Genomic DNA, 26,885 nt, shown 5'->3' with positions numbered 1-26,885 from the left:
AGTTACTTAATTCCAAAATTAGCTAGTTATTTGATATAAACTCTTGAGCTATTTAAGACCGTTAGATCTTCATAAAATCCGACGGTGCAAATTTTTTTCTTTTTTTTAGATTAACGTGGGAATTTCTAGACCCTCTCGGCGAACGTGATGGCTTCTTTTAGCTTCTTCTAACACTCCCTTATTAATATAATAGATTAGTCTAGAGTTTTTATATATAGACTTTTACTTCAAAGTACTTTCATATGTGTTAGTTAATTTTCTAGTCATGAGCAATGCGCTATAAGAAATATGCATGGACGGTCTATATGATCTTGGAGACTATATCCTATTTGAATCCTAGTGCTTATACACAAAAGTGCTAAATTTTAGCATTAACACTTTCAAAAAGTTTAGACAAGTAAAAACGCAAGGACAAAATATTAGATAGGCAAAATGAGCTAATTGGTGCTAAACTTTAGCAGTTGACATTATTAGCACGTCCAAGCAGGGCTACATTACCTACTCCCTCCGTCGTTTTAAATTGTAGGTCATTTCAATTTTCTTGGAGAGCAAAGAATTTTCAAGTTTAACCATATTTATACAATAAAGTACTAATATTTATAATACCAAATAAGTATCATTAAATTTTCATTAAATATACTTTCATAGCATATCTATCTGGTGCTATAAATCTTTATAATTTTTTCTATAATTTTGGTCAAACATAAAAATAGTTCGACTCTCCAAAAAAAATTGGAATGACTTGCAATTTGAAGCGGAGGGAGTAGCATATAGCACATCCAGTTTGCTCCACGCATCTGAGTAGGCCTGCATATCGAGCCAGCTCGGCTCATTACAGCTCGTCTCGTTAACACACTGGCTTGGCTTGTTATACAAATGAGGCAGCAGACTAGCTCGGCTCGGCTCGGCTCGGCTGGCTAAAAAGCTCAAGCTAGCTCATTTGTCTTGTGATCCAAATCATAAAACCATAGTACAGGGAGATTATAAAAAGCAAAAACACAAAATACATATAATTTTAACAATGGAGAATATAATCCATCCATCAATTGATCCACAACTCCACCAAGTTTTTGTCCAGCCAGCCCACCACAACCATGACGATGAGTCCACGATAGTCATAATGATACAGTTTAAACATCACCCATTCATCCATACAGAACTTAAGAACTAAGCAAAATAAGTGGTGTGGACTGCCTGGTGGTGTGTGTATAAGGTTATGGTTTCACAATTAGGCTGGGCCGAGCTGATGAGGGATGTATGGCCATATGAGCCAAGCCAATTTCAGTTGCTGACTTGAGAATTAATTTGGCTCGTTATGGCTCGTGAGCAGCTCGCGAGCCATGTATGGCCATATGAGCCGAGCCAATTTCAGTTGCTGACTTGAGAATTAATTTGGCTCGTTATGGTTCGTGAGCAGCTCGCGAGCCAGCTCGAGCTGGCTTGATATAAATCAAGCTGGCTCATTATAAAACGAGCTTGAGCTCAAGTCGAGCCATTAATGAGCCAGTCGAGCGAGCTAGCGAGTTACGAATTTTTCGTCCAGCCTTACATCTGAGTGGTAACGAATTCACATGTGCGTAATTTTTGATTTACCTGATCATCTTAATGTTACGATCACAAGTATCATCTATATTACTTGCTTGAGAAGATGATGTTATTGACCCTAATAAATATCTTAGTTTTACAACCAAGTGTCATTTATATTACCTTGCTTGAGCATTGCTGCAAAAACAATGGGGCATGTGTGTGACAAACGAGGATCAGGGAGGTACGACATTTTAGCTCTGCATTGGCTAGACTACCACGCAATTTTGGAAGTATTATTCCTTTGTATAATATTTTTTTATAAGAAGGGACCAATAAAGTACTTACTAAACACCAGACATTAATTCATTGGTGAGGGGTATCAAGACTAACTATATATGAGCATGCAACGCGTTATCCATTAATAAGTGTAACATATGGTACATTTTATTGTCTTATGTGGCCAGAGTTTTTCACTCCAATCTTGAAACACTTCGCACGAAACAATGTTAATATGTGAGACTACACCTGGACATCTAAAATCTTGTTCCCGCAGCAATAGGCAGAACCTTATGGAAATGATGTTCATCGATTAGGCACTAGCCACTAGATGCGATCGTTACAAGTATGAGGTCAAAGTGCAGAATGAAATCATGCTTGAAGTGCAACGAGAAAATAAAATTGTCTAAAAATTAATTTAATTAACCCCATGCCGTTCTCGGCCTCACCGTTGGGCGGGCCGCGGCCGTGCTGCAGCGATTCGACCGTGCGGGAAGCTTGTGCGGTTTGCTGCAGCCGGGCGGCGTGGTGGCGGTCCGGTGGAGAGCGGCAACGACGGCAGCCGTGAGGCGCGAAGACGCGGCCGGGGAAGTGCTGCGGCGACATAGGCGTGAGGCGTCACCGGACACAGTCCGCCGGATCTGGCCTCGCTTGGTGGGGGGGATGGTGGATGCTTTGCCGTTGGCTCGCTAATATAAAGCTTCAACCCTCGGGCGACCCGCTGGCATAGGGCTCCTGGTGGAGCGTTGAGCAGTTGAATGATTACATCAGTTGAGTTAAACTCATCAGACGTTCAAGTTGAACTTTCCATAAGTTCCCGAAGAAATTATCCATGTGTTATTTCTTTGATTCACATTACAATTTTACTCTATATCTCGAAATCAAGCTTAAAGTTGACTCAACATTTTCAGGTGATGGTGAAGTATTTATTTGGGGTAGATGTAACAAGGTCAATTGGGTCATAGGAACTTGGACAGTATCCCCTATCCAAAATTTGTTAAGTTCCTTGAAAATCATAAAGTTGCGAAGTGCCCACACGGCCGCACGGAATTGAATGAGCCGAGGCAAAATGACAACAGCTATATATTTTGCAAAACGGATCCTAATATTTAAGATTTCGTTCAGCCGGCTCCCGAGTTTGGATCGCCATCCAAACTCCGATTTTGAACCGTTGGATCGCACATCCGCGGCCAGGAACGTAGGTCAGCAGGAATTGGCTGGTGGTATTTTACGGAAGCGCCTCTTCAATTACCCGGTCGCGCAGGGAAGCTAGGAGATGCAGCGGAGACGGAGAGAGCCGCTCGGCTCCTCGATCAGAGGATTGCTTGAGCAGGAGCAGCTCGAGGACGTCTTCCTGCCCCTAGACTGGATGTTGAGCCCCGGCGCGCGCGACGATGGGCGTCTCTCGAGTCTCGACTTGCCATCCGTGCCTCACAGACAACACGATCAAAGTCTCCTAGTCCTAGGCTTGCTCTGGGCCGTGCCAGTCGAGCTCTCTCGTCACAAGGTGCATGGTGGCCACGCAACAGATTATTATCGACCCCAGTCGGCCTGCCGGCGATGGACGTCAACGCGCATGGTCTCCGGATCATAGCGTGTAAAGATTACTCTAACTGCTGGCTGAAATGATATGTACGTGAGACTGGGCACGTCTTTTTTTTATCAAATACGCAAGAGAATTGTGTATTTCAAATGTTCAAGACGAAACAGAATGATTTCTCAGTTGCTGAAGCCTAGAAGGTCTGGATCAGTTGGTCTATATCACTACACTATAATACTATATGAAGTCGTGAGTTCGTCTCTCAATGCATATATATTATATTGACACGTACATTTACATTCAGGTTACATTTTGAGAGCATTATATGTAGTTTACAATTTGGCGGAAGCACAAATGTGTATAAAAAGAGATTTCAGAAACAGAGAATTATCTTTTAATAAAAAAACAAATGAATGCCCGCACACTGACGTGACTGAATGCGATAAATTAGCAGCAGAAACTGCTGTTGGATTGGTGATATTTAATGTCAGAAGCCGGCGAACCTGGATTTCATGGCGCTGACCTCGTCCTCTTCCATGAGGAACGTCTTGGTGAGCACCTCCGTGGGCATGGCCGGCTTGGTGGCGAACATGGCGAACGTGGGCGTGACCACGCCGGGCGACTGGCTGTCGAACATGGCCACGAAGACGGCGTCGCCGGCGCCGGTGTTGAGCTGGAAGTGCTGCAGGCCGCGGGGCACGACGAAGAGCTCGTTCTCCCTGACCACCTTGGAGTAGAGGCGGTTGGCCGACGACGTGAAGCCGACCATGACCTCGCCCCTGAGCACCATGACGAGCTCGGAGGCGCGCGGGTGCGAGTGCGGCGGGTTGAGGCCGCCCGGCGCGAGGTCGACGCGCGTGATGGAGACGCCCAGCGTGTTGAGCCCCGGGAACGTGGACACGGTGGCGCGCGTGGAGTTGACGCCGAACGGGTTCGCGGTGCTGGCCGCGGACGCGATGGCGCCGGAGAAGAAGTCGTCGTCCACCACGGCGGACGCCGGCTTGCACGCCAGCGGCGCCGCGGCCTGCGGGTCCGCCACGCAGAAGTCCTGGAGCGGCGTCGGGTCCGAGAGCGCGCCGGCGACGGCCGCCGCGAGCAGCAGCAGCGCGCGGAGCACGAGGGAGGAGCGAGTAGCGGAGGCCATCAGATCGATGGGTGATCGCAAACTGCTCTCTTGGGTCCTTGTCTTGGTTGTCGTTGTTGCTGGGGATCGCAGGCCGTGCAGCGTATATATAGCAAGCAGCAGGGGAAGTGGTGGCACGGGTGGAGTTGATGTGGATGCCGATGCCCGCCGGGAGTGCAGGCGGCGGCCGGCATGGCTACTTGGTCGTAAAGCGCGTGCAGGGATGCTGGTGAGCACCGTACCCTACTAACAGCTCTTGGGATTGTTCTCCGGCCGGATCATTCATTCATTATTGGTCTTGTTGCTCGTCCTGATGGTTTTGGCGTTGGTGGGTATCTGCCATTTCGCTGGGTCGTTTCCATTTGGATTCGCAGGAGAGTTGAACGGGTTTGAGTCCGGCCGGCCCCGCAGTACGGGGATTATTTGCAATTTCGTGAGCACCTGGTCGACAAGACGAAACGAGTGGTTCGTGAGCACCTAGTCGAAGATTGGGCCTCATTTGGACTCAAAAGAGGGCCCGTTGCGTTGCCATGCACTCACAACAGTCCAGATCCACCGAAGCACAACATGGAAATGGGCCTTACTACGGCCTCCGAGTCCAACAACGTGCAATTTCTTCCTCATCCCCATCCCCATCCCGTCACCGCGTTAATTTCGTCAGCGGTTTTTTCTTTTTTATATTTAAAAAAAAATAAAATTTCAAAAATATATGTCGATTTTGGAAAATTTCAAAAATATACCCCGGTCGCCCTATGGGGGGCGATAGGGCTCAAATGTAATTTTTTTTTCAAATTTGCAACGAAGTCCCTGGAGAAAAAAAAAAGAGGGGGGCCTGTCGCCCGTTGGGGGGGCGACAGGCCCCTGTCGCCCACCCCAGGGGCGACAGGGTCCTGTGTGGCCAACAAAGCCTATTGAATTTCATAAAATTCCTCCAGCGTCCGAAGATTTATTGTGATATATTTGCAGAAGGATTTGGAAATCGAGTTCGAATTATCATGAAATTTACGGAAGGTGTCGGATGTCAATTTTGGTGAGCGATGCGGCCTCTAAAGGATGACACTAGAGAAACTACTTTTCATGTGATTTCGAACTATAAACTTTTTTGTCAGCGCGGATGTCTGGTAGATGCAGATTTCACAAACCTATAATGATTAGAAACTAAAAACGAGATCTCGAAGCAATTCGGACGATTTCGATTATCATTTATTTGTACTTATTAGTTACTTCTACCAATAGAGCTTAGAAGTTCGAAGTAATAATTTCTTGGTTGATTTTATCCTTAACCATTTCTTTTTTTTTTGACACGAGGAACTCAACATGAATCCACTAATTGCTGCTGCTTCCGTTATTGCTTAAACCCTGGCCACCATTCGCCGCCATTCCCTTTGTCATTTGAGACTAAAAATTCAGAAAAAAAGAGAGGGGTGACGAGAAGTAATAATGTGAACCACCAAATTTTACATCATAATACAACGATAATGAAACACACATCACACATGCAGTGGCACGTCAGAACCCGTTGCAAACTACGGTAAACAGATTCCGGACTAACCTAACATGCCTTAGGTAATTTAAAAAAAAACAGAATAAACATAATGATGCAGCATGTCACTAGCACTAGGGTAGTCCTAGTAGCCGTACCCCCACGTAGCAAACTGTGTTGAGCCTTCTCCGCAGTATCCACCCATTGCAGGTGGTGCAGGCGGTGGTGCCGGAGGCGCATGGCCCTTCTTCTTGTGACAAGGGCAGTTGCAGTAAGGAATAGTGCATGGTTCATCCTGTGAACCGGCTGCATTGCTGGTATCATCAACTTCGTCGTCTTTGTTAGCCTCGCTCACTTCCTCATAATGGTTCACCTTACATTCCAGATCAAAGATCTTTATCTGGAGGTACTCGATGAACTCCTGAACAGAATCAATTGGTGCAGGATCTACCCACCTAGTAAAACCACAGTTTTCTGGAGCATCGGAAGACTGCAAAACAAATTCCAGGTAAGGTGTCTCCTTGAAGATAAAGAAATGAAACAACCAAGTATTACCCATGCGTGTGAACATTTAAAGAAACGCCGACCGCCATCCATCCCGTCGGTGCACATCTGCACTAAGCAGTCCTCACCATGTCTGCATTTTGGCCACGGTTCTCTACGGTTATCGTATTGTCGAAGAGGAGTTTCATTGGTAAATTCACTCTTGTGCTGTGGCGGAAACTCAAACACTGGTTCCGGAAAGGAATCAGGTCCAAGAGGCCCCTCCCATATTATGGGGTCTCCCTTTCTTCCCCCTTTTCCTTTCCCAAAACCATAGTAATTCTTCCCGCTAGACCCACCTCCAGACATTGGGTATACAATAAGCTTTGGTGTTTGAGTGGTGCTGGGAGTTCACAAACTGGTGAGTATTTATAGGCGCACAAAGGTCTGATAACCGGAGTGTGGAGTGTAAATGAACATGAAAAGCCTATAGTATTCGCACGCTCCACAGCGCTCACTCGTACCACTTTAAACACGGACACGACCTCTCGTTGCTCTTGATTTGTACCCTCGCACGCTCAACACCGCTCACTCCTCCCACTTTAAACAACGACACGACGTCTCACTGCTCATGACTTCAGCACTTGCACGCTCTACAGCCCTCACTCGTGATTATTGCACTGCCCCGACATATCCCATCGCCCGGAACACTGCAGGGCACCGGCCTAATCGTCATAATTTCACTACTCGATGCATCTCTGTGCATGCAGACTCACAGCACTGCATTACTACCGCTCGGTCGATCGCGCCTAGATGCCGCCTTCCCCACTACACGCCACAGACCTTCGCTGTAGAATGACAGGTCCGTCGTCCTCGCCAGAGAGAATGCTTTGAAGGTGAGCTGGTGTGGTTGCCGTGTTGTCACATCTTTTTGAAATGTTGGAAGAGCACTGCTATTAGGTTGTCGTCTTTTGTCACGTATGTCTAGGCAAATAATGCGACATTTGGGAAACCTGTGATCGCCGTGCTGAGCTTTTTAGCAGCAGACCCTGATGTATTTCTTAGTTCTTAATTCTTATCGTTATATTAATGTGTGTTTTTTAGTATTCTAGTGACATGAAAAGCTCCGAAAATATTAAGGAAAAGTTCAAAGATTTCATAGACTCCCGGCTACAACTGCAAATTAATGGTAAAGGCTACAACACACAGAGTTAAGCTCTTAACTTAAAACATAAACAACTAATTGCAGTGGCATGTGCACGCGACAAGATAATTTCTTGTTGCATCTAAACGTACCATGCCTTATGGAATGTAAAATGCCGGGATTACATGGTACTACTCTACTGAGTGCACCTAGGATATTTGCCCTTCCTAATTGCTTCGGGCCCGGCTTCCTTCGCACGGCGTGCCCTCTCTCGCTTTCTATCCCTGTCAGCTTCACGTTCGGCCGCCGCCTTACGATCCACCTCCTCCATCCTCTTGCGGATCTCTTCTTGCTCTTTGTTGCGCTTCTCCTCTTGCTGTTCCTCGTGCTTCATTCGGCGCCAACGTTCTGCGGCCCATCTTGCTTTTTGTTCCACAATGTCCTTTGCCTGCTGCGACTGCACGGTGTCGAACCACTGCATAAAATCACAAAGAGGCGGAGGAGACTTTGTCCAACACAAGTTAGAATCATAATTCAATGTTAGGTCATATAGAAAAATAGCGTATGTTATCCTGCTACCTTGGCCCGGTCTTTGCCATATCGCTTAGGTGGATCATATTCGTAGTTCTCACACATAAAGAACCTCATGCCGTAGTCATCTCCTAAAACCTCAGATTGCATGAACTTGCATAACGAACCGCAGAAGCACATTGGCACATTAATTCCTTTGGGTACGGTGGCTTTACACTTGCTCCACGGAATGTAGGTTGATCCTGACGAAGACATTGGCGCTATAGTGTGGTGCGCCAAATAACAAACCATAATTTAAGCAATGCACATATCGTATACCAAATCGATGCGTGAAAATATAGGTACTGTTATAATTCTATTGTCTTATACTGCAATATCAATAAGGTACTATCATAATTCTATTCTAATATATAATTATTTTATTTGAAAAAGTCTGTAATAGTACTCAAATTGTAATACTAAACCAGTGTTCTAAAGCACCAAATCTAATTCAGCTAATCTGCTAATTAAATTAAATTGTTATACAATATCAACGAATTTATACGAAAGTTACCGGTAGATCACAAGTGCGGAATTCGGCAGAGCTTCGCCGCTTCCCTTCTTCTCACCCCTCTCTTTTTTCTGGATTTTTTTGGATTTTTTGAGGTCAAATGAGAGGAGGGAACGAGGGGAGGGAATGAGGGGGCCTTATATGGGAGGCTGACCCGGTCGCCCGTGGGGGGGGGGGGGGGCGACAGGCCCCCCCTGTCGCCCGCAGGAGGGGCGACCGGCCCCCCTGGCGGCCCACTGGCCTGTCGCCCCTGGGTGGGCGACAGGGGCCTGTCGCCCCCCCAATGGGCGACAGGCCCCCCTCTTTTTTTTTCTCCAGGGACTTCGTTGCAAATTTGAAGAAAAAAAAATTACATTTGAGCCCTGTCGCCCCCCATAGGGCCACCGGGGTATATTTTTGAAATTTTCCAAAACCGACATATATTTTTGAAATTTTAATTTTTTTTAAATATAAAAAAGAAAAAACCGCATTTCGTCAGCGTGTTGTATTTGTAGCTACGGCCTGCGGCGATCATGACGGGAACAGATCGAGTACTTCTACTGATTAGCATCGTTGTGTAAGCATGATTCCGTTCTCACTCTCCTGCTCTTCATCCCCAACGTCGGCCCATTTGTCCCAGCATGCTATCCATCAGTATCACGCTGTCACTTCGCGCTCCTTCCTACTCCCGTGGCGCGTCCGTCCATCTTTACACGTACCAATCATTCCACACCACAACTTCAGTCACCATGTAAACATTGTTTTCCCTTAAAAAAATAAACTGTAATAGAATGAGATCCCATGTCGTACTTGCGCGGTTTGAATAAACAGAAACCGGCGTCACGACCGGCTCCTGAAGACGATTAAAAAAAACCATTCAACGTCGGGTGATCGACGAGGCTAATAAGCAACCCAAGCGAGCGAGAGCAGCGAGCGGGTCACCCATCACCTGAACGCGTCTCCACCTGTTCAGTCAGTCCGGACTTTGATCCATCGCAGGTCGGTCAGCCGCAGCCCGCACAGGCGAAGAAGAAACTTTGATCCGCCCTTGCTTCTCCTTACCACATGATTTTGATTTGACTCCGATCACCCAGCTCCGGTCCACGCCAGCTGCAGCCGTGTGTATATAGGCGCTGCGCCGGCCGCGCGCGGGCGGCGGCAAGAGGCGGAAGAGGTAGCGAGCGAGAGCTCAGCGGACGGCATGGCGGGGCTGCAGCGATCGAGCGAGACGTTCCGGCGGTCCGGGTCGTCGGGGACGGTGTGGGAGGACAAGCACCGGCCGGCGTCGGGCGAGCCCGCCAAGCCGCCGGCCGGGGCGACGCGGCAGCAGCGGAGGAGCGGATCCGGCGGCCACGGCGGGTACAGGGCTGGCCACGTGCAGCCGGCGCTGGACCCGCCGTCCCCGCGCGTCGCGGCCTGCGGCTTCTGCGGCATCTTCGGCAAGGACAAGCAGCCGCCGGCGGCCCGCGGCGCCGGTGGCAAGGCCCGGCGACGACGCTGACGATCGAGTTCGGCGACGGCAAGGCGGGCCGGCGTGTAAGCTCTGGTTATGATGCTACATGCTATGCTATACTTAATCCTGTAAGCTTCTTGCTGTTAGTAGCTATAGCTTCGATCGGTCTCGTCGTGAACTCGTGATAGCAAGTTAGAGGATATCTACATGCATGATCATCAGAGACCACGGAATACAGAAAAGTAATGGATCGGTTCGTGCGCTGTTCTTCACAATTCTCCTAACTCGCAGTGGTTTTATGTTCGGATTCCATCATAGGAAAGCATCAATCGCCTAGTCACCCATGTACTTGAAACGTTTGGGCGACGTGCTAGCAGTCGACACTTTTTGCTGAATGATTCTGAACATTCTAACTTGTATCTTTGTTTTGTTCTCGTATCTTTAGAATCGCCCGTAGTACTAGCTACAAATCACAACTTGACGACAAGTATGTCCTGCGACCCCTCAAAAAAAAAAGTATGTCCTGCAGCCCTGTTAATCCCTATGTTGGAAAATTGTAATCTTGATAGGGGTATTAACTGCATGTATAATCATGTCCCTTTCATGTTGCCTCCTTATTCTTATTCGTGCGTATAGATACAAATAAGCTCCTGTTTAATCCATGACCGAAACATGATTAGCTACATTTTTCCAGAGTTAATAATTGTAACAAGGTTGGACTGGACATCGACCCCCTGACAGTTCTTTGCAGTTCTTATCCAACTATGCAGAAGAAAATAAAATTCTCCCATTCGTACGGCAGCAGAATGCCCTGCCCTCAACTTGCCATGAAAAAATAAATGTAATTGAAATGTCTCTTTAGAAAGCCTACATCTCTGAGTTGATTTTGAGACCAATCACTGGTCATACATTGAAGCAGCAATTTCGTGCCCTTAGAATATTCTAATTTTGATTTGCAAAAACTTAGAGAATCAATTATATAGTAGGTCGGTCAGTGTACTAATCTTGACCAGCGCCGAATTTTGTAGTCCCCATTTTAACTCATGTAATTGGACAAGTACAGAATGCCGGCCCTGGCGCACGGGGCACGGTCACAGGACACTGATAGCAAATCAAGCTCATGAATGCTTTTTCAACCTCTTCTGTATTTCGATTTTATTTGGTTACTCAAAACGTGGAAACAAGAATAGAAACGTAACAAAAACCGACCTTGTTCAGTTCCCAGAAGCTAATTGTTCAGCTTATCAATTACAATGATCGGGAAATTGCAACGCACAAGTGCGACAAAACTATGCATACATGGGTGGTGGTAAGGGAGATACTTTCATCAGGAAAAAAAATAGAGGCCCTCCTTAACCGCACATCTGGATCAGATTCTGAAGTTAGCAAACCAACGTGATTGAAGCCTTAGCCTTGACCAGTTATAGAACAGATGCCACATGAAACCAGGCCAGGTTTGCAGGCTGCACCTGCAATTATCCAAGCTGTAAAATATCATACAGCTTGCGAAGTAGCAAGTGCTCATGTATCATCATATCTCCTCCCTTCCGTGCTAGATCTCTCATCCTTTCCAATCTCATATGTAGATCTGAAAAATTCTTTCATTGCCATGGCTCTGAATGAGAACAGCATATGGAAGTCATAAGAACACCATTAGTATAAATTGGCAACTGAAATACAAGCAATACTACATTCAATTTTAGAAGAATTCTACAATTACCTTCGAGCGATGGTGATGCATTCTCTATCTACAAAACCTATCAAAAGTCCGCTGTCCTGAAGATTAGCAGGTTCAGAGACCACAGGAAGGTGATCCACACCATAAGAATCCATAATCTTCTCTGCAGTAGTAAGTGGCATCTGAGGAGTCACAGAGCATGATTTACACTTGCCTGCTTGGTAAACATGAGATACCAGGAATTCCTTTACCTGCACCAAGATTGAGCAAACTCCCAATCAGTTAACAAATATGACCATCTGGCAATAAATGTTACCTAAAATTAGACATCCTATAAATTACTATTCGATCTCACCGAACAAACAAGAAATTCATTTTATTTCTTAAAGAAAAACTTGGAAGTATGCATAAACCAGAGAAACTTGGAGATACAAAGATTGTCGTGTTCACAAGAACTAAACAAACTTGACAATTTTTGTTTGACACATTGTGAATATTAAACTTATCGTATCAGGTATAATTTATTAAAAAGCTATTTGTTTGGTGTATCTGGGTTGTAGTATGGCTTAGAATGCTCAACTCCCTACTAGATGCTAGCTACAATCCAGAGTTGGCATGGATGCAATTACCCTGTAAGTTGGTTATATCTAACAAAACTGGTGAAAGTTCATAGGTAAGACAATAATGCATGATCACTGTGTTGAGACGACAAAATATCTATAGATCCTAAAAAAGAACTTGACCTTTAGCTTCCCTAACCTATGTACTCTGCAGAATTCCAAATCACATCTCACCTCATCTTGTGCCCTTGTATCATTTGCAGCTCGGCAGAAATCTTGGATATTTTTTAGTGCTAGCAAGCCTATTACAGACCGGTTATTCTCAGTGACCATAACAAAGGGCTGCTTCTCTGCAAGCATAAGATCTAGTGCCTCAACTAATGGAGTTGTCATTGAGACTGAAAAATAGTTAGTTTTCATGACCTCTGCAACAGAAAGATTCTCGAACATATTCTCATCATTGGCATCATAGACACAAAGGGAGCTTTCAATTTTACATAATTCTTGAGATGAATCAGCCGTATCCATGTATCTGACTTGTTTGTTTTGAGTGGGCAAGCTGTTTTCCTGTTGAGCAAGACTTGATTTCTCCTCCAGAGAATCCAGCTTACTCCTAATGCTTTTAGAGAACCTTTGAGGAGAAGCAATCCAAGATGATAACCCAACAGCCCCAAGCAAAGGTAGAACTATACGATAGTCATGTGTAAGCTCAAAAAGTAGGAGCGCCGATGTCAGAGGCACCTTGCATACACCAGCAAGGGTAGCTGCCATACCCACCTGTGAAGATTAAACAAAAAGGAAGAAAACACAAGAAATTATAATATTCTTTGCTTAATATTTTCATCAAAGGTTATAATGCGTAAATTGAGACAAGGAGTAGAAAACTAGTTTAATATTGTCATCCAAGGTTATAATGCGTAAATTGAGACAAGGAGTAGAAAACTAGTTTAATATTTGGAATACAGAAAATAATAATATAACACTGTAAAAAGATAGTTATTAACATATTTGAGAAGAAGAAGAAAAATGCAGATGAAAGAGCTGAATTGGTAGGCATGTTACCAGGCCATATGCTTGAGGTGATGCCACATCTAGGAAAGGGATATGCAAGAGTGCTTCAGGACCAGTGAATGTAAACCTCATGAACTTGCCATATGCCATCCCTGTGGCTGCACCAATAAAAAGAGATGGTGCATAGTAACCACCAACCAATCCAAAAGCTCTGCACAAAGATGTTGCTAATATTTTCACTCCAATGAGCTGGACCAGTATAGTCGCAGAGAGGCCGCTTGTAAATGGTCGTGATTCCAGCAAGATATCAACATTTTCAAAGCCCCAATACAATACTTCAGGGTACATGAGTGCTAGGAGACCAACAATAAGGCCACCTAATGCAGGCGATGCAGCCTTTGGTAATCCTGTTGCCCTTTGTAATCTCTCAACTGCTTCCATAGTAAGTGATGTACATCTTGATAATGTGATTGACACCAATCCACAGAAGACACCCAGCAAAAGATATAGAGGAAGTTCTGACATTTATGAAGTCATGTAAATATCCTCATACTTTCAATCTCTGGAGCACGAAAAACAAAATGTAAAAAGAGGATATCATAAAATAGACACCATAACTAACCTACCATCAGGACTGTAAAGGAATTCTATAACTGTAAGGGACGTTTTGGCAAACTTGGATGGATAAAGGAGTTTGTGTGCTCTCAGAGATAATGTACACCATTCCCTGATTCCCCAACTCAATTATCAGGAAGACAAGAGCATATGCAGTTCGAAACAAATTAACATAGTAATCCAAAAATCAGCTAGATTACAGCAATATTACATTTTGTGTCATGTTTTAGTAACTTTTGACATCAACAGTTGCACATACCTACTTTATTTGACATCTAAAGTTATTTAGAGAGAGGTATGAAACAGCAAATGGTTAAAACATCTTCACCATTAGAAGTTTCATAAAACGCAGTTATCAACAGTGCTAAAATCTCAATTATAACGAAGTACCTGTTGGGGAGCGAAAATCATAATCTGGAACAGTGAAGGCGGGATCGGAACCTAGACCAATTTCTGAAACAACAGATGCTATCACTGAACTGAGTATCACCATCGGTGTTGAGTTGGCAAGGGATGAGGAATCCGTAGAAGAAGGCCACAAAACAGATTCCACCGCAAAAAAGCACCCAGCAACAGCAGCATTAAAACCTAAAATACAAGGCAATCACCTGAAATATAAGTAAAATGAAATCAGAAAGAAGACAGAAAACTGCATCGACATGTTGAGTTGTGGAGCATTTTAAGTATCCATGGAAGGTGAATCTAATGCAATCTACAGAGTAAATGTCGCATACATTATGCAACCAATGAACCAATACATCATGTATAGCTATCAGCATACTAATCTATTCATAATTAGTGGTTCAAAATTATCATACACCAGCATCACAATGAGAAAATTTAGGGGAAATAATCTACAATAGGTCAAGGACATGAAATATTGATGTGGTGTTGCTAAAGAAAAAGGATTGATGCTGAGATGTTAGGTTGGTGACAATCATTTGCCATGGACAAGAAGAAATAGAGAAAACATTCACTGCATTTTAAATTTATTATGCATGCGGCACAAATGTCTACAACATACAGTGCTCATGCTCCAGGTAGTAAGAGTTACCTGATGAAATTCCAGCTGCTGATCCAGCTGCCACAAGAGATAGCTTTTTCCCACCCTCCCAGTCAAACAAATTTCCAAATCCTTTGGCTATTGAAGAACCAATCTCCACACTGGGACCCTCAGGACCCAAAGAATTGCCAGTTCCAAGTGTGAAAGATGCTGCCACAGCTTTCAAGAGTGGCCTAATTGCACCCTTTACCTTGGACATAGGGCCATTTGAGTTAGTCTTGACAGAACTTCTTAATGCGTTCAATCCTCCTACTATAACACCTCCGCTGACTGGAACAAATATCACTCTCTGCCAGACTTCACCGATCGGTTCTTCCCTCAGCCATGAAGCGCCTCGTGAAGGAATACCATCCCAGAAAATGTCACGTATTTCATGAACCTATAGCACAAACAAAAAGGCTTCATCTTAAATCGCAGGACTACAGCCTACAGGATGTAGCTTGAGGAACTTAAATGGACAGCACGAGAATTGAAAACTAATTCTTCAGTACTAAAATGCACCCAACATGTTCAAGTCAGTGATCAAAGGGAAACTAATACTTTTGAAGTCTGAGGACTTGCCAGAACAAAATGTAAGTAACTGAATAGCATGGCGAAGTGATTCAGCAACTCTAGGGATCAGAATTCCGAAGCACGTTATACATGATCAAATAGCTGTTCAGTTGCCTTGCCTCGAACCAATTCAATTCCATACTTCAAAATGTCAAACTACCTTATCCACGCAGGTCTGACTGTCTGGGTACCAAACCAACCGATCAAACCATGGTTGACCTCGCGAGGTGGGTACCGTACCGAGAGGTTGAAGAGCACGACGGAGACGCCAGTGAGGAGGCCGACGAGGCAGGCGGCGAGCGTTACGAGGTCGCGGCCGGGCGCCGGGTCCTCGATTGCCTCCGCCTCCGCCGCCTCCTGCTGCTGCCCCCGCGTGTTGGCCCCGGCCTCCTCGTCCACGGCGCCGCGCCGAACGACCCGCAGGCGGCGCGCGCACCCGCCGCCTCGGCGCGCCAGCCCCACGGTGCTGCGGCGGCCGCAGCCGCGGAGCCCGAGGAGAGCGGGCCGGGACTGGGGCGAGGCGAGGAGGAGGCGCGCGGAGGAGCTGGTGGTGGTGGCAGCGGATGGCGCCATTGGGGGTTCTGATCGTTCGCCGGCTATCTCATCTCGTGATTTGAGAAGAAACGGCGTGCCGTGCGGCAGGCAGAGCGAGCGAGCGCCTCCGAGTTCTGACCTTTCTGGACGGAGGGAGCCGGGTTTTTTTTCCTCGCTCGGTTTCTGCGGTGGCCGTGAATCCGCGACGTGTCCGTTATCCTCGGCCTCCTCTCCTCTTCTCCCCTACCGCACGGTGCCGAATTGGGCTGGGCCTTGGTAATGCTAGGCTGCATTGCGTTTGGACTTTGACCGTTCTGCAGAGGGATTAGGATTCTCAAAGAAGAAAATGCTGAAGGACAAACCAAAGTGCATTATATTTTAGGGAGGGAGTAAGATCAAATGTGTTTTTGAATTCAGTATGACAAGTTGACAACCTTGAGGGCTGAAGGGGCACACCTCTGTGTTCAGTTTTTTTTTTTTAGATCTCTCTGTTCAGTGACAGGCAAAAGCAACACTTCATGATGTTTTTTGTTTTCCCGCGGCAGTCATTCCACTTTAATCAGAAGTGCTCTGGACTGTAACTTCTGAACAGAACATAGATAGCATGGAACCAGCTCTCTTGCTCGCAGAATATAATCGCACAACCCAAAGACAGAGCTCACCGTACCATTTCTAGAAGCCTTGCCACACCCGTGTTTTGTCTTGACCTCGCCATGATACTGTCGATGACAAGCTGCCCCCAGTCACCATCGACGGTCCAAACAAACTGACCGCCACAAACGTTCACTCCGATGACACGCTGCATCGCGCACCCTCATTTCTGTCGCCCGGCGCCGGGTACCTACCAACCGGACAAATTACCGAAGCTGGAAGTGACACGCAGGCGAGAAGCTAGCGCTTTTATATGCGTACGGGCTGCATGGCAACAAAATTCATAGGCGACCAGACCGGTGCACGGCACGGCATGGCGCACCAGCAGCAGCACAATGGCCGGCACGCCGGCGGCCACCGCCTGGAGACGGTGATCGACATGGCGCGGCAGCAGCCGGAGAAGGCGGGGCGGTTCGGCTTCACGGGCGGGCTGGAGTTCACCAGCCTCACGTACACGGTCGTCAAGAAGCAGCGCGGCGCCGGCGGGGAGTGGGAGAAGAAGGACGTGGACCTGCTGCACCAGATCACCGGGTACGCGCCCAAGGGCTGCGTCACGGCCGTCATGGGCCCCAGCGGCGCCGGCAAGTCCACCTTCCTGGACGCGCTGGCGGGGCGCATCGCCAGCCTCGACGGCCGCGTCGCGCTCGACGGCGTCGAGATGAGCCCCAGCCTCATCAAGCGCTCGTCGGCCTACGTCATGCAGGACGACCGCCTCTTCCCGATGCTCACCGTCTACGAGACGCTCATGTTCGCCGCCGACTTCCGCCTCGGCTCCTCCGTCTCCGCCTCCGACAAGAAGCTCCGCGTCGAGAACCTCATCGAGCAGCTGGGCCTCACCGTGAGTAGTTACCAGGCCACTCCGCCTTCAAAACAGAGCACGCATGAATTGGATGAATTCCTGACGACATCAATGGCACGCTGCTGCAGTCGTCGAGGAACACGTACATCGGCGATGAGGGCACGAGGGGGGTGTCCGGCGGCGAGCGCCGGCGTGTCTCGATCGGCGTGGACATCATCCACGGGCCGGCGCTGCTGTTCCTGGACGAGCCGACGTCGGGGCTGGACTCGACGAGCGCGCACAGCGTGATCGAGAAGGTGCACGACATCGCGTGCGCCGGGAGCACCGTGGTGCTGACCATCCACCAGCCGTCGTCGCGCATCCTGCTCCTGCTGGACCACCTCGTCATCCTGGCGCGCGGGCAGCTCATGTACAGCGGCGGGCCCAAGGAGGTGACCGCGCACCTCGCCCGCATGGGGCGCAAGGTGCCCAGGGGGGAGAACTCCATCGAGCACCTCCTCGACGTCATCCAGGAGTACGAGCAGTCGGAGTTCGGCGTCAAGGCGCTCGCCGAGTTCTGCCTCACCGGCCTCAAGCCGCCCAAGCTCACCGCCACCTACGGGGCCGAGGGGGGGCTCTCCACCGTGTCCAGCATCGCCCAGACGCCGACCATGGGCCTCGGCGCCGGCGGCGAGGACTTCGACCACAGCATGAGGAGCCAGCACTCCAGGTCTCCGTGGAGCGGCGTGCAGCTGACGCCGTCCCGGCGCCCCAAGCACAAGGACCAGCACGGGAGGTCGCAGCACAACCCGGCAGGCCTGTCATCGGGTGCCCACCACAGCCACAACCACAGGTACACGCCGGAGATCGTGATGGGCACGCCGACGCCGCTGAGCAGCGCGTGCACGGTGAACGAGGACGACTACCTGACGCCGGCGCACCGCGCGGGCGCGAACGCGACGGGCGCCCCCGGCGTGGGCATCAACACGCTGGGCCACCGCGGCAAGTTCGCCAACTCGTACGTCGGGGAGGTGTGGGTGCTGATGCGGCGCAACTTCACCAACATCTGGCGCACGCCGGAGCTGTTCCTGTCCCGGCTGATGGTGCTGACGGTGATGGGGTTCCTGATGGCCACCATGTTCACCAAGCCCAAGGACACCCCGCAGGGCATCACCAACCGCCTGAGCTTCTTCATCTTCACCGTCTGCGTCTTCTTCTTCTCCTCCAACGACGCCGTGCCGGCCTTCATCCAGGAGCGCTTCATCTTCATCAGGGAGACGTCGCACAACGCGTACCGCGCCTCCGCCTACGTCGTCGCCGGGCTCATCACCTACCTCCCGTTCCTCCTGCTCCAGTCCGCCACCTACGCCGCCATCGTCTGGTTCGCGCTCAAGCTCCACGGCCAGTTCCTCTACTTCCTCGTCATGCTCTACGCGTCCCTGCTCTCCACCAACTCCTTCGTCGTCTTCATCAGCTCCGTCGTGCCCAACTTCATCCTCGGGTAACAACATTTCCGGCCGGTTTCGATTTTAATTTCACAATCTTTCTTGCCCAATCCACCATAATCAGCTGAACTCATTAAGTGGGCCGGACTGTAGAAGCATTTAACAAAGCCCATAGATACCAAACAACGGCCCAGCTAAGCTAGCATGTGTGACACAGTCTGACAGAGCGGGCCATCGTGAATGGTGATGCAGGTACGCGGCGGTGATCGCGTTCACGGCGCTCTTCTTCCTCTTCTGCGGCTACTTCCTGAGCAGCCACAGCATCCCGCTGGCGTGGAAGTGGATGAACACCATCTCGACGATGAAGTACCCGTACGAGGGCCTGCTGATGAACGAGTTCGACGGGGACCGGGTGTTCGCCACGGACCCCATCAGGCTCACCGGCGACGACATCCTCCGGCAGCTGGGCATCAGCACCGTCGAGGACCGCAAGTGGTGGATGGTGCTCTACCTCCTCGGCTGGGCCGTCTTCTACCGCGTCCTCTTCTACCTCGTCCTCCGCTTCGCCTCCAAGAACAAGCGCAAGTAGCGGGCCGGAGCTGCGGCTCCGATCCATTATCGGCAGATACTTACTCATTTTGAGGTTTCGGCAGATACTTACTCGGAAGTAATCTCTAAATACGATTCCTGCACCAAATCGCGGGCGTCCGATAGGGCCACGTCGCCTGTTAACTCTCTAGCCGTTAGATCGAGCGCTCATGCGATCTGGTCCGTCCAATACGGGTCGGTTTGGATCTCCCACCCGATAAAAAATAACCGATCCATCACGAACCTTCGCGGTCCGCATCTTCTCTGCCCCCTCGCCCCTGCCTGAGCATATGAAGTTGCACATCACCGTCGGCCGTATCCCACACCGGAGAGCCGGCCACGCCCGCGCTGGTGAGCAACCACGACGGGTGTGGACGCCACCGCTCAGGCCGCGCGAGGTGCGCACGCCCCCACTGCTACATGAGCAGGTACCGCCGCTCGCCGAATTCGCCACCACCGTCACTACCTCGAACTCTTGCAGCACGATGTTGCTGGCCTTCCCTTCGCCGTGCTTATAGCCCGCCACGGCGCCAGCCTGCGAGCTCCAACAACGGTTCTAATGCCAGTGTGAACTGCCAACGCTATGCCGCCCCTGCTCGGGACACACAACGCCATGCAGCTCCTCGAAACCCCTGCTTCCTCTGGCAACTAAAGCGTTTGGTCCAGGCGTCCAGCGCCCCTGGCAATAGAAGCGGCTGGCATATATGATGCCTACCAGCTGCTTGACGAAATGCCTACAAGGTAAGGTGCTCAATACAAAGGAAGAATTTTTCGGAGTAGTAGACAAGTAGTATTTGTAAAGCAAATTTAAAATATACATGTGCTATTGTGCTCTGATTCAGAGAACATCATGCAAGTTTGCTGAGAATGTTAAGAATTTTCAACACTAAAACATCTTTCTAATTTCCTCTTCTACATACATCAGAGTCATCTTTCACCTAGATTCTCTTTCATTTACATCGGATTCTGATGTCCTCTTATAGTGAAGATGTTTCCTTTGAGTGTTGACTTTCATGCTAAATGTGCTGTACACACAATCGCAACCAACTGATATTCACAAAAAATCCATATCAGTCCTGATATCATTTTCTTAGTGCATGCTTATTGTATTTTCAGAACATTTCAGGTCATGATATTCATGTATCATGAGTACATAATGGTGCTAAAATGCTCAATTGATTTTTTTTATTTTGCATTACAACTTTCTCTATGATTATTTGTCAAACTACTGCAACTTAAAAAGACCTAATTGTTTCTTAAAAAATCTGCATAGAGAGTTATCCATTCATTTTGCCTACATGCAAAAAAAAATTCGTTTAATAATACAAGCTTGTACATGCAGTACCATGTGTTAGCATGCATCAAACCTTAGCCCCAAGCTGTATCTCGATAGGATAAGCTACCAGGAAGGTAGTTGAACTGGGATGGTGCAGATAACCAATGTATATAATCAGCTGAAACTTTGAATACCGGTACTAATTCATAGACAATTTTGTTAGATTCCTTATGATTTGATCTATGCAATAGCTACTAAATATCTGATGTTTTCTAGAAAGGTTTTGCTGTATATGTGCATCTATGGTTTTTAAGGTTTAATTCATATCTGTAGTTCCTCAGTTCCTGTGCTCCTTTTGTAATTTTCATTTTATGGTAGGCTACTCAGTGCATGAGGTGGTGTGGTAAAAATTTCAAGTTTATTAGATAAAGTATAATTGAGTAACCGATTTAACTTGGCTTAGGCTTATTGAATGGTTTATAAATATTTAAAGATTCAGTTTCGTTGGCTTTTCGAAATGATGGAAGTAGGAACAATTTCAAGGACTGCTCTTTAGTGACAAATTGCTATTCTGACACTTCAAAATTGGTTATACTCTACTATCTTTCCAGCTTTGAGGTATGTCGGTCACTGCTTGATAGTCATTTTTATTAATTAATGAAAAACACATTATATGCTACCTCTATATTTATTTTAATGGGCCTTTCCTTTTTCAAACTTCTCTAAATGATTTCTCTATATTCCTTCTCTTGTCCAATTAATTGCTGCTTGCAGCATATGAATTTGATCTTGCTGATTCATCATCAAGAGATTTTGTGTTTTAGTCCATCAAAATCAAAATCAAGAGCCCATATAGTCTCAGATTGGTGCATTAAATTTACAAACGTATCGGCCTAGGCAACTGGCCACCTCCACGACGGGCACGGCTTTGCCGCGCCAGCCTTTCTAGTTATTATTCGATTATTGGAAGCTTATGTTTTCTGGAAGCGACAAGGCGCCGCCGGCCGGATTGATTGATTACGCCATGATTGATTCACAAATTGTAATTTTCACAGTAATGTTAATTACTCCCCAATAGTGGCCGTACTCTTGCGCGGCCAAGGAACTCCACAATCTAGGCCAATCCTAATGGTAATTCTACATTGATGTTTCTAAGGGGCTGCTTGGTTTGCGACCACACTTTGCCTGCGTAAGGTTCGGGAAGCCACAGAGCCATGGCAACTGTTTGGTTCATCTTTTGGCTGCGGCTGCCACAAATTCACACTCCTGTCGTTTTTCTTCTCCTACTTATTGTTTTGCAGTGTGGCGGAGTGTGGCGTGTAGCAGTGATTTTGGCCGCCACAAGATGCATGGCGAGCCATAGTGGGTGGCTGTGTGTGACACCCCGGCCCAGAACTTAATAGGATATTCATACCAACAAGTTGCAACTTCTTTTTCGGAAGCCGGTTTCCAAAAAACTCCGAGGTTAAGCGTGCTTGGCCCGGAGAAATTTGGGGATGGGTGACCAACCGGGAAGTTCTTTCCGGGTGCGCACGAGTGAGGACAAAGTGTGCAGAAAAGACTGGTGTTGATATGTGAGGACAATCTATGTCTAGAAAGCAGCCAGATGTAAGCGGGCCCGGCCTCGGGGAGGCGGGACGTTACACTGTGGCGCGTGTGGTTGGGCAAATGATGGCTGCGAACCAAGCAGCCCCTAAAAGTGCATGTTACATTTGCAAAAGACATGAAATAATAGTTCTTTCAATATATTATTCTACTCTATTTTAAAAAAACAAGAAAGAGCAGGCACAAAGGCGGTTTAAGGTGGCGGAATGATTTTTATCTCAGCCATTCCCCAAACTAATCCAACGTCTCACGTGTTTCTAATGCTTGGTGTAGTTAACCAAATGCTATATTGAATATCATAAGTTTTGATTCAGAACAATTACAGATTGAGACGAGGTATATATTAAGGGGGTGTTTGGTTGCTAGCCACACTTTGCCACACCTAACCTTAGGCAAATTTGACCAAGTTAGTAGGTATTTGGTTGGTAACTAAGTTTAGGTAAGATTTTTTTGGGCTCTACATATCATAGACAAGAAAAAATGTGGCAAGATTCCCTTAGGCAAGAAATGTGTGGTGGCCAAATTTTTTGCCACACTTATCACACTTGCCTAACCTTAAGTGTAACAAAGTGTGGTGGACAACCAAACAACCCCTTAATACCCCACCTAAACAAATATAAGGAATCAAGATTTGAACTCTGGTTCGCTAGCTCTTCCAAAGACACTAGCCAACTGCACTAAGGCAACTTCTCTGATTGAGACGATAATTGAACCATATACTTGAAATAATTTCTTTTCTTTTTTATTATCTTTGGCCAAGTCATCAAAATATCTCGAATCTATTATCTTATTATTTGGCCAACAAACAAAGCCTCCACATTCGCTCTCAAGGTTTAGAAATTTCCACGTTAATCGTAGAAAATAAAAGAAATTAAAATTATCCACCACTGCCATTAAAAAAATAGTCTAAAATATCTATACATGTTTAAAAATTACACGCCAATACCATTAAAATATATTTTTATTTATAAATATAAAATATATCCATCATTTTGAATATCAAGCTACATATCGTGCATACTATAGAATACTAGCTATACAAACAATTAACATGTTTGCCACATGTGTATCTTATTATATTAAAAAATTCTAAATGCATCATCACAATTATATTATTATTAGTCAAAATAAATAAGATAATTTTAGGCGTTGCACTATATTAGACTAACACCTGACCTGTAGTGATCATGATGAGAGGGTTGCCAAAGTTGGGCCAGTGATGCGGATCACAGAGTTGGAGGCTACGAGGAAGGGTAAGCGCCGCGCTGCAAGTTTTTTCATCCTCTGTGGAGTCTGGAGAATGTCTATCACCTACTGCCTACTTGTGATGTATGAGCGTGCATGTCCGCAGGTCCAATGCAAGAATAAGGCCACTGCACGTCCAACTTAATTCTTTTTCGCAATCCTCCTATATCTCTGTCCTTTTCGAGGGAGGGTCCTTGACATTACTCCAAAAAAATTATTGCCGACATTGCTACAAGATACTACCGCACCTCACAATTAACACCACAAGCTCAAAAAAAAAATTAACACCACAAGAAGATTAGGAATCAGGACAATATTGATTAGGCCTTTGATTGGTATAGTAAGCTCATCAAACTTGAACATGAATATAGGTTGCTGAAATTCTGAACAGAATCTTGTGCGCTGCACTATGGAGATTTGTTGGCTTCCAAAAAGCAAGAAATTTAGATCGATTGTTCCCCAACAGAAACTAGGCCATGGAGGCATGACGCCATGCAACAGATGACAGAATTAAACGTAATAGCAACATACGACCAAGAGAATCATAAAGTATGTAAGCTAGCAAAAGAAAAACTGCATTAGTTGAACTGAACAGTGGGCAATATTACTGCAAGGACTGGTAGATAAGGAACATGTTACTACTTTTACTAGCGAATGACAGTATAAAATCGAGGAGATATGCAGTGACAGAATTAGAGCTGTGCGTTTGCCATGCGGCCACATCACTGACAAAAAAAGATATAGGCAAAAAAAGGCACCACTATACTAACAGCAGAGAAGCACTTTTGATTACTGAAACAAGTAGCATGTGAAGACAAAAATTTACATTTATGAATAATAATTAAATAAAAATGCAAGATATATTTAGAATATCAATACTAACCATGCAAATGTGCGGGTCACTTTACTAATTTTAATAAAACTAAACACTCATATTGGTATTGGCCTAACGTATAGAAACATCACATGATGGATTGACAAAATGGTTATCATGGTACTGTGGCGCGGACACCCGACCCGATGGTCGATGGACGAAGAAGAGCTGCAGCGATCGAGTGTCGTTGCTTTCGGCTTTCGCATCGATGATCGATCTGAGTTGGTTTTCGGCCGGCCTGACCAACGCAAACAGTCACCAGACCAGCAACTACAAAGCTGACTTTTGCTCGATGCACATGGACAAAAGCTTTGGCGGCTTCAACAACCAGCGCTGCTGCCGCAGCAGACCATGGACGCAGTCGCCTCGAAAACATATGGTCTTTTCTTTAGATAAAAATCACATTGTTTTTAGTTCAAAAGAAAAAAATTAAAAACACATGGTCAGCCGCTCAACTAGTTCTAAACTGGCATTCCATGTGTGGCATACCTTTCCTCCGTCCCCAAAACAAGTCCTTCTAAAAAGTGTAGGACAAATTAATAAGAAAGTAAATAATCATATTTGTTTCTATTCATTATCCATATTTGACACTAATTACTTCTTGCATACATATGTACTTCCTAGATAAGGTAAAATGATTTGTCTTTTGAACAAATTTTGAAATTTATTAGAATGACTTGTTTATCCGTTGGATAAGTGCGGATACTTATCTGCATTACGGAACGCATGCATGCTGTTATCGCGGGAATTGTGGCGCCATAGCTTGGCAAAACTAAAGGGAAAAAAAAGGAGAGAAATAAGAAGGAAAATGTGCGCGCTGGTGGGGGATCATGCTGATGATGTCTCACCAGAACTATTAGCTCGCCAGGGAGAGATTTTGATATTTGGATCTCAATCCAGCAGCCTTTCAAGATTTGATATTGTTATCACTAGCCTAGCGTGTTTCAGGCCCGCTTGGGTCTTCAAGTCGTCTAACATCTACGATCGTCACTGCACGTCTGCACCCATAAATATCTTATCGTTCTCATCATTCAGTAGGGGACACCACCCACCGGCGATCGCAAAACCTGCTGGTGCGTGTCTAGCCATCGCGATGGTGATCGTATCTGCATCCATATAGTACATCCTGATCGAGTCACACTCACACGGCTGCTACGTTGTTTAGCAGCGTCTGGTTATTCACTAGTAGCGAGACGAGCTAAGAGCATCTCTAGCATATCACCTATCCCTCTCATCAATTTAGTAATAGGATGTGCTCCAGCACACTACAATTTCATTTCTAATAGCAAAATATTTTAGTGATCATCAAAATACAACTCCCTCCTACTCAAATGCAGGGGATTCCTCCCTCCAACTATCCTTTGAGTAATCTGCTGCAGTACTTGCTACTGAAAACGTAAAAATATTATTGGTGGAGATAGAGAAAATATATGAGTGAATTTCACTGTAGATCCTTTAACTATTAGCGAGGTCCTATGTAGGTCCATCAACTTCTAAAATGGTCGTTTAGATCCACGATCTAGTTAAGGGGTCCAAGTGGAGATCCCAACACCACCACGGAGGCTAGATTTGCCTAGGTGGCTTGTCCAGCGTGGACATAAGGCCATATGAGGTGCACTTGTGAAGGCTCTGTAAGCAGAAAAATGAAGGCAGCCCCTCGAGCAAACTCTATTTTTTAATCTCCCATCCTCAACTCGAGCATTATCAGTTAGGGTGAGAAGGGAGAGGCGAGGCAGGACGGGTTTGCCAAGACGGCGACAATCGGTTGGTAGGGGATGCGTGTCAGATCCGGAGCAGCGGGATTGTTTATAGGCATAGAATGTTCTAGAGTAAGGGATAGCTCATGGATGTGCCTTATCTTTCTTGTAACTACCCGAATAGGCGTAGAACTAACCGCAGTACAAATAAAACTACCCGATTGAGTTGTAGTATGACTCCAAATATACTCGGCTAGGACTTTCCATGTAACCCTGTCCCCCGGATATATAAGGGTGGGCAGGGACCTCCTCAAAACACCATTAACACCTAAGACAATACAAACAACCACACAGGACGTAGGATATTACGCAACTCGCGGCCCGAACCTATCTAAATCTTTGTGTTCCTTGCACCATCGAGTTCCAGAGCAGTCGATCCCTACCTACAAACCTTACTGCTAAGGGTATCCCTGAGCAGGCTTGGCGGTAAACACCGACACCTGGCGCGCCAGGTAGGGGATTCGGCAAGTTCATCGGCGAATTCGATGGCCGGATCAAGCGACGCCAACAGCATGCCCGAGGGCACAACCCTTGTTTTCGGTTCCTGGGCATGCACGGCTGACG

General features: G+C 46.7%; 4 protein-coding genes across 5 annotated transcripts; 2 read left to right on the top strand and 2 right to left on the bottom strand.

The window, feature by feature from the left end:
* Nucleotides 1-3,830: 3,830 nt before the first annotated feature.
* Nucleotides 3,831-4,487, bottom strand: LOC120675404 (germin-like protein 1-2). The gene has a single exon (XM_039956623.1). It carries the CDS (start codon nt 4,485-4,487, stop codon nt 3,831-3,833), a length of 657 nt encoding a protein of 218 aa, XP_039812557.1.
* Nucleotides 4,488-9,508: 5,021 nt separating this feature from the next.
* On the top strand, nt 9,509-10,704 carry LOC120675427 (MAPK kinase substrate protein At1g80180-like). Its single transcript, XM_039956649.1, has 2 exons — nt 9,509-9,635; nt 9,731-10,704. The coding sequence occupies exon 2, from the start codon at nt 9,838-9,840 to the stop codon at nt 10,135-10,137; it is 300 nt and encodes a 99-aa protein (XP_039812583.1). The 5' UTR covers nt 9,509-9,635; nt 9,731-9,837; the 3' UTR covers nt 10,138-10,704.
* Nucleotides 10,705-11,214: 510 nt separating this feature from the next.
* LOC120675311 (chloride channel protein CLC-e-like) lies at nt 11,215-16,313 on the bottom strand. 2 transcript variants are annotated; one of them, XM_039956483.1, is made up of 7 exons: nt 15,809-16,313; nt 15,008-15,395; nt 14,344-14,541; nt 13,390-13,856; nt 12,562-13,104; nt 11,810-12,018; nt 11,215-11,704 (listed from the first exon to the last, which is right to left on the bottom strand). In XM_039956483.1, exons 1-7 carry the CDS (start codon nt 16,139-16,141, stop codon nt 11,611-11,613), a joined length of 2,232 nt encoding a protein of 743 aa, XP_039812417.1. In that variant the 5' UTR covers nt 16,142-16,313; the 3' UTR covers nt 11,215-11,610. The 2 variants fall into 2 exon arrangements, with proteins under 2 accessions (XP_039812417.1, XP_039812418.1); XM_039956484.1 differs by having other exon boundaries at nt 14,344-14,505.
* A 753-nt stretch (nt 16,314-17,066) lies between these two features.
* On the top strand, nt 17,067-19,666 carry LOC120674933 (ABC transporter G family member STR2-like). The gene is made up of 3 exons (XM_039956030.1): nt 17,067-17,591; nt 17,681-19,032; nt 19,229-19,666. The coding sequence occupies exons 1-3, from the start codon at nt 17,067-17,069 to the stop codon at nt 19,563-19,565; spliced, it is 2,214 nt and encodes a 737-aa protein (XP_039811964.1). The 3' UTR covers nt 19,566-19,666.
* Nucleotides 19,667-26,885: the final 7,219 nt, after the last annotated feature.

This window comes from Panicum virgatum, chromosome 5N (genome assembly GCF_016808335.1).
Source record: "Panicum virgatum strain AP13 chromosome 5N, P.virgatum_v5, whole genome shotgun sequence".
In the NCBI taxonomy this organism is placed as follows: domain Eukaryota; kingdom Viridiplantae; phylum Streptophyta; class Magnoliopsida; order Poales; family Poaceae; genus Panicum; species Panicum virgatum.
Note: the sequence above shows the minus strand (reverse complement) of the source record. Positions and strands in the feature narration are given on the sequence as shown.

Bases quoted from the DNA above. Each gene is read 5' to 3' on its own strand.
- LOC120675404 (XM_039956623.1), bottom strand. From the start codon at position 4,487: ATGGCCTCCGCTACTCGCTCCTCCCTCGTGCTCCGCGCGCTGCTGCTG.
- LOC120675427 (XM_039956649.1), top strand. From the start codon at position 9,838: ATGGCGGGGCTGCAGCGATCGAGCGAGACGTTCCGGCGGTCCGGGTCG.
- LOC120675311 (XM_039956483.1), bottom strand. From the start codon at position 16,141: ATGGCGCCATCCGCTGCCACCACCACCAGCTCCTCCGCGCGCCTCCTC. The intron at 14,542-15,007 runs GTAACTCTTACT...CTTGTATTTTAG, and splicing joins AGCAGCTGGAATTTCATCAG to GTTTTAATGCTGCTGTTGCT. The intron at 13,105-13,389 runs GTAACATGCCTA...TAATCTTCACAG, and splicing joins CACCTCAAGCATATGGCCTG to GTGGGTATGGCAGCTACCCT.
- LOC120674933 (XM_039956030.1), top strand. From the start codon at position 17,067: ATGGCGCACCAGCAGCAGCACAATGGCCGGCACGCCGGCGGCCACCGC. The intron at 17,592-17,680 runs GTGAGTAGTTAC...ACGCTGCTGCAG, and splicing joins TCGAGCAGCTGGGCCTCACC to TCGTCGAGGAACACGTACAT. The intron at 19,033-19,228 runs GTAACAACATTT...ATGGTGATGCAG, and splicing joins GTGCCCAACTTCATCCTCGG to GTACGCGGCGGTGATCGCGT.